This window comes from Pristiophorus japonicus, chromosome 7 (assembly GCF_044704955.1).
Source record: "Pristiophorus japonicus isolate sPriJap1 chromosome 7, sPriJap1.hap1, whole genome shotgun sequence".
NCBI classification, from domain to species: domain Eukaryota; kingdom Metazoa; phylum Chordata; class Chondrichthyes; family Pristiophoridae; genus Pristiophorus; species Pristiophorus japonicus.
In genome coordinates, this window is record NC_091983.1 from 81076788 (window position 1) to 81088933 (window position 12146).

Below are 12146 nucleotides of genomic sequence, written 5' to 3' on the forward strand. Positions count from 1 at the left end.
CCCTTCCCCCCCCACACTCTATCCCCTCCCCCCCCACACTCTATCCCCTCCCCCCCACACTCTATCCCCTCCCCCCCACACTCTATCCCCTCCCCCCCACACTCTATCCCCTCCCCCCCACACTCTATCCCCTCCCCCCACACTCTATCCCCTCCCCCCACACTCTATCCCCTCCCCCCCACACTCTATCCCCTCCCCCCACACTCTATCCCCTCCCCCCACACTCTATCCCCTCCCCCCCACACTCTATCCCCTCCCCCCACACTCTATCCCCTCCCCCCACACTCTATCCCCTCCCCCACACTCTATCCCCCCCCCCCACACTCTGTCCCCTCCCCCCCACACTCTGTCCCCTCCCCCCACACTCTGTCCCCTCCCCCCACACTCTGTCCCCTCCCCCCACACTCTGTCCCCTCCCCCCACACTCTGTCCCCTCCCCCCACACTCTGTCCCCTCCCCCCACACTCTGTCCCCTCCCCCCCACTCTATCCCCTCCCCCCCACTCTATCCCCTCCCCCCCCCCCACTCTATCCCCTCCCCCCCCCACTCTATCCCCTCCCCCCCCACTCTATCCCCTCCCCCCCACACTCTATCCCCTCCCCCCCACACTCTATCCCCTCCCCCCCACACTCTATCCCCTCCCCCCCACACTCTATCCCCTCCCCCCCACACTCTATCCCCTCCCCCCCACACTCTATCCCCTCCCCCCCACACTCTATCCCCTCCCCCCCACACTCTATCCCCTCCCCCCACACTCTATCCCCTCCCCCCCACACTCTATCCCCTTCCCCCACACTCTATCCCCTCCCCCCCCACTCTATCCTCTCCCCCTCCCCACTCTATCCCCTCCCCCCCACACTCTATGCCCTCCCCCCCCACACTCTATCCCCTCTCCCCCGCACTCTATCCCCTCTCCCCCGCACTCTATCCCCTCTCCCCCGCACTCTATCCCCTCCCCCCCCACTCTATCCCTTCCCCCCCACACTCTATCCCCTCCCCCCCCACTCTATCCCCTCCCCCCCACACTCTATCCCCTCCCCCCCAACACTATCCCCTCCCCCCCCACACTATCCCCCCCCCACTCTATCCCCTCCCCCCCCACTCTATCCCCTCCCCCCCCCACTCTATCCCCTCCCCCCCCCACTCTATCCCCTCCCCCCCCACTCTATCCCCTCCCCCCCACTCTATCCCCTCCCCCCCCACTCTATCCCCTCCCCCCCCACTCTATCCCCTCCCCCCCCCACTCTATCCTCTCCCCCCCCCACTCTATCCTCTCCCCCCCACACTCTATCCCCTCCCCCCCACACTCTATCCCCTCCCCCCCACACTCTATCCCCCCCCCCACACTCTATCCCCTCCCCCCCACACTCTATCCCCTCCCCCCCACACTCTATCCCCTCCCCCCCACACTCTATCCCCTCCCCCCCACACTCTATCCCCTTCCCCCACACTCTATCCCCTCCCCCCACACTCTATCCCCTCCTCCCCCACACTCTATCCCCTCCCCCCCCACTCTATCCTCTCCCCCCACACTCTATCCCCTCCCCCCCACACTCTGTCCCCTTCCCCCACACTCTGTCCCCTTCCCCCACACTCTATCCCCTTCCCCCACACTCTGTCCCCTCCCCCCACACTCTGTCCCCTCCCCCCCACACTCTATCCCCTTCCCCCACACTCTGTCCCCTCCCCCCACACTCTGTCCCCTCCCCCCACACTCTGTCCCCTCCCCCCACACTCTGTCCCCTCCCCCCACACTCTGTCCCCTCCCCCCACACTCTGTCCCCTCCCCCCACACTCTATTCCCTCCTCCCCCACACTCTATTCCCTCCTCCCCCACACTATATCCCCTCCTCCCCCACACTCTATCCCCTCCTCCCCCCACGCTCTATCCCCTCCTCCCCCCACGCTCTATCCCCTCCTCCCCCCACGCTCTATCCCCTCCCCCCCCCACGCTCTATCCCCCTCCCCACCCCCACGCTCTATCCCCCCCCCACGCTCTATCCTCCCCCCACGCTCTATCCCCCCCCCACGCTCTATCCCCCCCCCACGCTCTATCCCCCCCCCACGCTCTATCCCCCCCCCACGCTCTATCCCCCCCCCACGCTCTATCCCCCCCCCACGCTCTATCCCCCCCCCACGCTCTATCCCCCCCCACGCTCTATCCCCCCCCCCACGCTCTATCCCCCCCCACGCTCTATCCCCCCCCACGCTCTATCCCCCCCCCACGCTCTATCCCCCCCCACGCTCTATCCCCCCCCCACGCTCTATCCCCCCCCCACGCTCTATCCCCCCCCCACGCTCTATCCCCCCCCCACGCTCTATCCCCCCCCCACGCTCTATCCCCCCCCACGCTCTATCCCCCCCCCACGCTCTATCCCCCCCCCACGCTCTATCCCCCCCCCACGCTCTATCCCCCCCCCACGCTCTATCCCCCCCCCACGCTCTATCCCCCCCCCACGCTCTATCCCCCCCCACGCTCTATCCCCCCCCCACGCTCTATCCCCCCCCCACGCTCTATCCCCCCCCCACGCTCTATCCCCCCCCCACGCTCTATCCCCCCCCCCACGCTCTATCCCCCCCCCCACGCTCTATCCCCCCCCCACGCTCTATCCCCCCCCCACGCTCTATCCCCCCCCCCCACGCTCTATCCCCTCCCCCCCACGCTCTATCCCCTCCCCCTCCACGTTCTATCCCCTCCCCCCCCCCCCACGCTCTATCCCCTCCCCCCCACGCTCTATCCCCTCCCCCCCACGCTCTATCCCCTCAAGATACAGGTGCCTAAGCATCCAAAATGGTGGGCAGGGTCCACTTAATATCAGCCAGAAGTGCACCGAATGCCATATTGTATCTGGCTGCTCTGTAGATGTCCAGGGTGTATGCCTGACTATTTAAAACAATTAATAAAAAATATTCAAATTAAGATCCTACTCTTGTCGGATCCTTTTCTCAATATTACATTATAAAAGCACCTGACTCACCCAGCAACTCATGCCACTAACAGGCAGGAAGGGCCCTTCAGCAGCGCTATTTAAAAGGCTCAATCCACTACTTGAAGATTAGTTGCTGGTTTGTTAATTGAAGCTTCTGGTTAATGTCTGGGCAATTTGTGCCCTTTTTTCTGATTCTGAAAACTTCATTCTCACTGGATGAAAGAATTGAGTGTAATATCTCCCAAGTTTGCAGATGACACTAAACTGGGTGGCGGTTTGAGCTGTGAGGGGGATGCTAAGAGGCTGCAGGGCAACTTAGACAGGTTAGGTGAGTGGGCAAATGCATGGCAGATGCAGTATAATGTGGATAAATGTGAGGTTATCCACTTTGGGGGCAAAAATGCAAAGACAAAATATTATCTGAAGGTGGCAGATTAGGAAAAGGGGAGGTGCAACGAGACCTGGGTGTCATGATTCATCAGTCATTGAAAGTTGGCATACAGGTACAGCAGGCGGTAAAGAAGGCAATTGATATGTTGGCCTTCATAGCTAGTGGATTTGAGTATAGGAACAGGGAGGTCTTACTGCAGTTTTACAGGGCGTTGGTGAGGCCTCACCTGGAATATTGTGTTCAGTTTTGGTCTCCTAATCTGAGGAAGGACGTTCTTGCTATTGAGGGAGTGCAGCAAAGGTTCACCAGATCTGATTCCCGGGATGGCTGGACTGACCTATGAGGAGAGACTGGATCAACTGGGCCTTTATACATTTGAGTTTAGAAGAATGAGAGGGGATCTCATAGAAACATACAAGATTCTGACGGGACAGGACAGGTTAGATGCAGGTAGATTGTTCCCGATGTTGGGGAAGTCCAGAACCAAGGGACACAGTCTTAGGATAAGGGGTAGGCCATTTAGGACTGAGATGAGGAGAAACTTCTTCACTCAGAGAATTGTTAACCTCTGGAATTCCCTACCGCAGAGCGTTGTTGATGCCAGTTCATTGGATATATTCAAGAGGGAGTTAGATTTGGCCCTTACGGCTAAGGGGATCAAGGGATATGGGGAGAAAGCAGGAAAGGGGTACTGAGGGAATGATCAGCCATGATCTTATCGAATGGTGGTGCAGGCTCGAAGGTCCGAGTGGCCTACTCCTGCACCTATTTTATATGTTTCTCACTGCTGTGAAGATTTTGCTGGTGCTGCACTGTTTTTGGCTTCACAATAGTTGTACCACAGTCATGGGTGGTCTCCTAAGGCTGCCTTTGTGGCATTGGAATTTCTAGGCCATAATCTTTTAATCTGAATGTTGTGAAGTATTCTAGGCCATAATCTTTTAATCTGAATGTTGTGAAGTAGATCTATGAAATACTGAAATGAAGATAATTATTTTTTTAACTTTTTCATTTTGTGGTTATGAAGTAATTTTGCAACATTGAGTATTGTTCAAAAACATAGGCCACACCACAATCCTGATCTTTTTACAAAAAGCAGTTTTTGTGTTTTGTCAGCAGAGCCCTTTAAACATGTTTAGTTTGAGCTTCCTGTTTTCAATGCTTACATTTTTCCTTTTTGGTAGTTATTTTTAACCGTTTTCATTTGCAGCAAATTCAATGCTTAATCAGCGCTTTCATTTTGTATTGTTAACAAAAGCAAAAGTCATCAGAACATTGGGTAAATGCCAAACACCTTAAATATCAGCTTCACATTTGGGAAAGCAGCCATTAAATAAGGAGAGTCGTGAGGCCCGATTTTTAACTTCCCACAGGTCCCCCCCACCGGCTGCAGCCTCCTGCCACAAAATCCCGCCTGCCAGCCAGGCTGTCAATCTGGCCGGCTGTCAGGTGGGAGTCTGCATTCTTTGGTTTAAATAAGGCACTGCCATTAAGATCAGCAGGGCCTCCACGTCCCTGGTCTTGTCGGCTTTCCTCCGCACCCTGCCGACTCCCCGATAACATCGGAGCAATGGAGTCTTGAGAGAGTCGGTGGGTGTGGTGGAGCAGAGAGCTGGGATTTGTGTTTCAGTTGAGCGTGTAAATTTTATTCTGATTAAGTTTTTATTCTGCCGATCTTTCATACCACAATTTAAATTTTATTTTAAAAATACATGTGTAATATCGCATGCATTAATGAACAAAGACCGATTTTTAAAACTTTAAGTAAAAGGGATAGTTTTATTGGGTTTTATCAGATTGTCTCAAAAACTGGAAATCGTAAACATGCTGTAAGCAGCTGACAAATTATTTTGCGAACAATATTTAATCTCAAGTACATTTTCTTTTATTTATCACAGATAATGGCTTCACTTTAGACTGTGCTAAAACAGAGAAGAAGAAAATGAAAGCCAGAAGAGAAACTTGACACTGCCTTTTTATTCATGCAAATGGTTCAGGTTTTTAACTCTGATATCGTCACCAGTTACTGCTAAATTAGCTACAAGCGTTCCGCTGCAGGAAGCATTGCACTAAGTCCATAAAATGAACAAAGGGACAAAACAGTAGGAAACTCCCATCTAGTCATGGAAACCAGAGAGCAAAGTAAAAGGAGTTGTTGAAGCCAAATGCTTATTGTTACTGAGAGGTGAAATTCAGCCACAAAAGGGATGTATTTCCTACGTACTTTGTAGATTTTTCTATTCTAGCACAACATGGAATGCAAATTAGCTTTGCCAGTTCCAAGCAGCCTCGATTTATGGCAGTATAGAAACAGGCTAGACATAATTGTTTGTTTTTAATTTTGCATATTTAATTGCAATCCATTTAAAACTGTCCATGTTCTCTTAGTTTACATAGGAACAGATGCGTTGTGTCTTATTGCAAAACTGTACTTTAAAACTAACCATGGCTGCCTGTCTTGTGTCTTAAATCATACTACCGGTTCCTTGCAGGTAGGATCATACAGATCAAGAGGTGGCTTCTCTCGACACTGTTGAGGTGTACCTATGGAATCACTTCCATACTAAGAACAAAGTCTGCCATTTGTCCACTGTCAGCTCATAGCAATATTATAGCACTTCAGGTATTACTCAGTAATCTTGCTTGTCCAGATTTAATAATTAAATCATATAATTTTGCATCTTTTGGTATGAAAATGCACTAAATGTGCAGAGCCATAGAACCCCAACCTACCCAATATGTTTTATTTCTTTTCGTCAGTGGTGCCCATACTTTTAGACTTTGTTTGTTGACAAATCCTTACTTTCCTCTTTAAAAGTTCTTTGAATCAGTCAGACTGATTTATTTGTAAACCCTATAATCAAACACAAAGGGAAATAATCCCCCAAATTAAAAAAGATAAGATCTGATCAGTTAATAAAATGATTCAATTATACACTACTGATGGGAGTACCTCTTATTCTAATCAAAAGAGAATCCTTGGATTGGTGTTACAGCTATTGACCTAATTCGCATTAAAGATCCATATTTCCAAGAAATTTGGTCATTTTAAAACATTTTGCTGTAAACCCAATCAGGGTTTCTGCACAAATGTAGCAGTGTAAGAATTAGCTGAATTGTTCATTGGGGCCATTTGAAAAGATCCACTTTTTTGCATACTTTTGTTACTTTGAAATGTTACCATTTCAAAATGCAACCTGATCATTTTTACAAACTAAGAATCGGTCATAGGCACTCAGCCTTACAATATAATAACCTGTTCATTACCTTCTGAAATTTAAAGTCTATTTACATGAACTTATTAAATTAATAGACTTGAATTTTTTAACTAGTTTCATCCAATGTGCTTACATTAAATGAACCATTGAACAGTAATGTGGCAAATAGTGTGATCTCCTTTGAGATGTGACAGCCTAAAAATTAATGATAATTGTTTAAACTAAAGGGATTTACAGTTTATTTGTTGTGATGGAATCTGACAATATCAAAACCTGAGTCAATGCTGTCAAAATGTGAAAAAGTCAAGAAGTAATCCAACAGAATTGACTACGGAGGCAAGAGCACACACACACCCTATAGAAAGTAAATCAACACGTATGACTTCCCTAGGTGTACACCTTGTGTATTATTTGCTGGAGTATTCAATATTAGACATAATCCTACATAAGAGAGCAGAATTTTCAATTTTATTTGGACGAAAAATCAGTTAAAGGGCGATTTGAAATCAAGCCAACATCGTGTTTTATGTAAATAGCCTACTAGTTAACATACAACCGATACCTCCTAAACCAGTATCCTTAAATATAGCATTTACTATTTAAAAAGAACTAAACTATCCAGATTTATAAAGGCGTTTGCTGCAGTTTACTCACCTGTTACATTTTTTTTAACGATCAGTGATAAACCCATGCAAGGTTCTGAATATTCTAACTGCATAAAAAAAAAATTCCATTTGTACAAAAACACAACTTTTTAACTGGTCATGTCGTGGCCACATTAGCCTTAATGTTCACTTAACAGTTTTATAGGAGATTTAACAATTTTCACTCGTGTGTTCCTGTGAGACAGTATTTTTTTCCTTTTTATAACTCGGAGTGCTTTATTTCCTACCCCTCTCCGAACACCAACAGTTTATATAGGATTATGATGTACTTCTGTGATGCCTTTCTTTCAAAATATCATCTGACTTCAGTATGCTGTGAAATTAAGTTTTGTGTCTGTTTTGTGTTTAGCTGATCTTTTTTTAATAAACATCTTGAACTGCAATGATAATTTGCTACATCAATTAATATTAAATTAAATTTGAAATGCTATTGTATCTAATAATGATAACAGTTTAGTTAGTGCTGTCACGAGGTTATCAGTCTGTGCATATATAAAACTGTAAAATATAGTGTATGCGTCGTTTCTCTGTTTTAGTTACTGGTTTAGTATGGGAATTGTTGCAAGATGAACCAGTATATAAGTCATTCCCTTTTAGCTTGGGAAACTTTAAAATGTGTAGGAAGTTGCAATACACCATATTTTATGGCCGGTTTACGCTGGAAAAAAAGGTTTAACAAGGGAATTACATTTTTACAATAAATTACTTTTAATTTTCAGATTTGAATTCTGGGTTTCTGAAGCTTACTGATTTCCTACTTGTAAAATGCTGAGCAGTCATTTGGTTAAAACTAGTCTAGAAATAGGTTGCTGGTCTTTTGATAATATGGACAATTCTTTCAGTATAAGTCTGCATTATTGTATAATATGTTTGCACTTTATTGTAGAGTTTGTGCGATATTTTTAGTTTGTGTTATATAATGAATGTTCTATGTTTCAACAATCAATGTAACAAAACAATTTGTTTTAAAAAAGTATTTATTTGAGATAAATACGCTACACAATGGGGAATAGCGGAACACACAGTTTATCCTTTCCATAGTATAGACCTGCACTTCATGAAGGTCTTAAAGAGGATAATAAAAAAATATCTTCATGATAGTAAGTCACATGTGTGGTGTAATCATTGTGTTAAGTTAATTTATGTAGAATAATTGTTTTAATATTCCTTTTACAATACTTTTGGATGTATTTCTCAAACTTTGCATTATGTATGTAGCTGTGAAAGTGGAATTTGTACAGTAGAATTGTGAGTTGCGATACAGTGAATACGGTGAAGGTAATCTCAACATATGTTGGTAAATGTTTGATAATTTTTTAATGTGTAAAGCGAGTGATAGTTTACTTGACAGCTGATATTGAAAGTCTCATCTATTTCAGTATTCATTTTGTTAGACCTACATAAACTGCTTTTCAGAACTACATTTGAAAACATTTTCACTGGACATCAATTGGTCTACCCAGGCTATTTTTAACAACCATCTGAGCTATGCAGTGTGCCTTTAAAATATATTCCTCAGACCAGTGATGACCCCAGGTTCAATCTTTGATCTTTACTAAGTTAACTGATCTCAGTCAAGATGATGATAGGGTCACTACAATTAGCCTCATCAACCAGGGTTCCCACTATGTATTGATCGTTGCTGGGAAATATATCTTGTGGATGTTTGATGATGAAAGGATGAAAGTCAGCTGTGAAGCCCTCCCCTCCCCGACCCCCCGAAGTCAAGTAGCCTACCTTCACTCATTGTCTAAGCTGACATTTGAAAAATGGACACTTAGACAAAATGCAGAGTGCTTCTAGTGCCCTTGGAACCATACTTCTGAGTAAATCTGTGCCTTCAACAGAAGAGGAAAGAAAATTTATAGACAAGAAATTATTCTTGCACATTTTCATAGATGAATGGCCCAAAAATGTGACAACTGTCTTAACCGTGTTCCCCATATTCTTTCATCACTACTACAAACATCATCAGAAGTGAAATAATGTGATGTAGGTCAACAAAAGCCATACTGTCTTTTAAAAATACCTTTGCCTTCTTTAAACAGTGTAAGTTTTCTTTGAAACTCCAGTTAAAATATTTTGAAGCCAAAAGGTAAACTTGGAAGATCTTGTTATTTTTAGCTTTGTTTTAACTGATGGGAAATATGTAGAAACATGTCAGATCATGCAATGTTTGTTTGACTATATAGGCCATCAAGCCATTCATTATAGTACCTGAGGCTATCAGTCTGTCCATCTTCCATTTTAAATAAATGGCAAATCATGTTATCAAAAAGAAAGTGAAGTGTTTTGTTCTTAGGTTACCAACTAACTGGGCCTACAATTCAGTTTGCAGCATGAACAGTTTTTTCAAGGATCTATTTAGCAATAAGATACAGCCATTACTGAAAACCTGACTAATATTTTAGTACTGTGTCTGTGGGAGGAAATTGGACGCCACTTCACCCGATGTTTGGATGTAAAACAGGATCAAAAGTGACTGATTGCACAGCACGACATCCTATGCCTTAATGGCGCCATGAGTACGTCCAACATATTGATTTGAGCTTTCCTGGCGGCCACCTGAAACGAATGTTGGCCTAATTAATAAATGGTCATAAGAGTCCTGTGCCTGAATCAGAAGCTTTTTTTGAAATTGGTGTCGCGGAGCGCTTGATTTGTCCGTTCCTAACGCCGCCCAGCAAAAGATGGTGCTAACAATTGGGAAGATGGCTGCAGCAGCGATATTTCAAGAGATCCTCACCCCTTTAAGATTACGGCCAGAATTTCCCAGACTGTCAGCGGGCAAGATCAGTGACGGGTCGGGTATGAAAGTGGGTTTTTTTTGACAGTGGGTCAGGAACCTGCTGTCAACCTGCCGCAACACGCCTTTGTCGGGTCTGTCAGCGCTGAGCAGACCCGACAGGCAGGGGTGGGCGATCCAATTAAACTCATTATAATGTACTTAACAGACCTTTACAAAGCCTTTTTAATTTGATTTTTAACTTTAACTTCATGGCCATGGGAACCATGCTGTTTGGGAACCATGCCTGTCAATCTGAGGCGGGAGTTCAGTGGCCATTGTTCCAACTGATTACTTGACAGCTTTGAATGTACAGTAAAAGCTCCCACCTGACAGATCATCACTTTCCTCAGCCACAAGCTGTTTCTCAGTCCATTTCCAGCACAGATTCTGCAGGCTTTCCACTCACCATCTACTCTCAGCTCATTAGACGAACTCTCTCACCAATAACAGTGTCATCTCTACTTCACCTGTCATCTATTCCATCAAAATGAGTGCCCTTTATTCTGTTTCACTTTGGTCCTCAGAATCCGACCACGATACACCAGCAGCACCAACACCATCAACCTTCTCCACAATCACCTAATGCTACAGGGGGCATGAGCACCCGAGCACATTGCTGCCTAGGAGGCCAAGGGTGACCTCACCATGGCCAGATTTAATTCATTGACACTGTGCACTCTGGCTGCTACATGATGCACCAGGTTGGTACCACCTCACACCAATACTATAAACCACTATAAGCCATTCCTTTCACACTCACCACCATTACAGGGGGTACCATTATGTCTCACTATTAACAGCAACTCACTTCCAAATGTGCACACAAATCCGTCCAAGAGCAGAAAGTGTTGAAAATAAAGGTTTCAATGTTTGACAGCAAATTAACAGAAACTTGACATGAACATTGGATAAAACACCCAAGTGGCTACTCTTGTGTATTAGTTGGTATGATTGCACTAGGATGAGGGTACGGGTTGGTAGTGAGATGGGGATGTAATAATATAGATAGAGGGATGGGTAGAGGTGCAAGGTAAGTTGGTGTCAGTAAGAATGTGCAGGAGTAGGGTAGGGAAGGCAGAGTGATGGGGATGTGATGAGAAGCACATGAGGATGAAGGTGAATGTGGCTTTGTATTAATATTTTTTGATCTACTGAGATCATTGAAAGGTTTGCGCCACTGCAGCCTGGTCCTCCTGACGATATTTCTGCTTGTGATCTCTTCTACAATGTGCAACCAGGCTGTGTTGGTCTCCTGGGATGGTCTCATCCGCCCCTGGAATGGAAAGAGGATCTCCCTGTGTGCTGTGACTCACCCTGTAAGCATATGGAGGGAGTCATGGGAGAACCTGGGTGCAGCCCCACACCTCTGTCGGTGTTTGCAGCAGTGCTGTAGAACACTGACAGCCCAAATGTCAAAAAAAAGTTGTCCGTGGTCCCTTTAAGAAAACCAGCTGATGATGCATCATGAATGACATCACCAGACCCGCTTTCTCTAATTGGACCGATACGGGCTGGGCAAGCTTAACAAGCCCTATCAACTTAAATCCATTTTAGGCAGCAGGATGGACCCGCCACCAACATCGCCCACACCGGACTCACCGAGGTGAGCAAAATCCAGGCCTAATCTCTGGTTGTGCTTTATAGGCTATTGGAGTGCTTTGTGTTAATTTTATGACTATATTGGCTGATGTTTCGGTGTCCAGTAGTTTTGAAGAGTGAGTTCTGGGAGGTGCAATATTTTTCAGGATTGGCCTCGCGGAAGACGGAGATGGGTTAGAAACATAGAAAATAGGTGCTGGAGTAGGCCATTCAGTCCTTCGAGCCTGCATCACCATTCAATAAGATCATGGCTGATCATTCCCTCAGTACCCCTTTCCTGCTTTCTCTTCATACCCCTCGATCCCTTTAGCTGTAAGGGCCATATCTAACTCCCTCTTGAATATATCCAATGAACTGGCATCAGCAACTCTTTGCAGTAGGGAACTCCACAGGTTAACAACTCTGAGTGAAGAAGTTTCTCCTCATCTCAGTCCTAAATGGCCTCACTTATCCTATGACTGCGTCCCCTGGTTCTGGACTTCCCCAACATCGGGAACATGATTCCCACATCTAACCTGTCCACTCCCGTCAGAATCTTACATGTTTCTATGAAAT

The 12146-nt window shown here is 46.1% G+C and overlaps 1 protein-coding gene across 2 annotated transcripts in view; it reads left to right on the plus strand.

Moving 5' to 3' along the window:
* The window catches only part of LOC139267174 (protein LYRIC-like), a 133942-nt gene extending 124499 nt beyond the window's left edge, over nt 1-9443 (plus strand). For both annotated transcript variants that reach the window (XM_070885098.1, XM_070885097.1), the window contains one exon: nt 5220-9443. In XM_070885098.1, the coding sequence (XP_070741199.1) occupies nt 5220-5287 (68 nt within the window). In that variant the 3' untranslated portion in view covers nt 5288-9443. The remainder of the gene's footprint in view (nt 1-5219) is intronic.
* The last annotated feature ends 2703 nt before the right edge of the window (nt 9444-12146 follow it).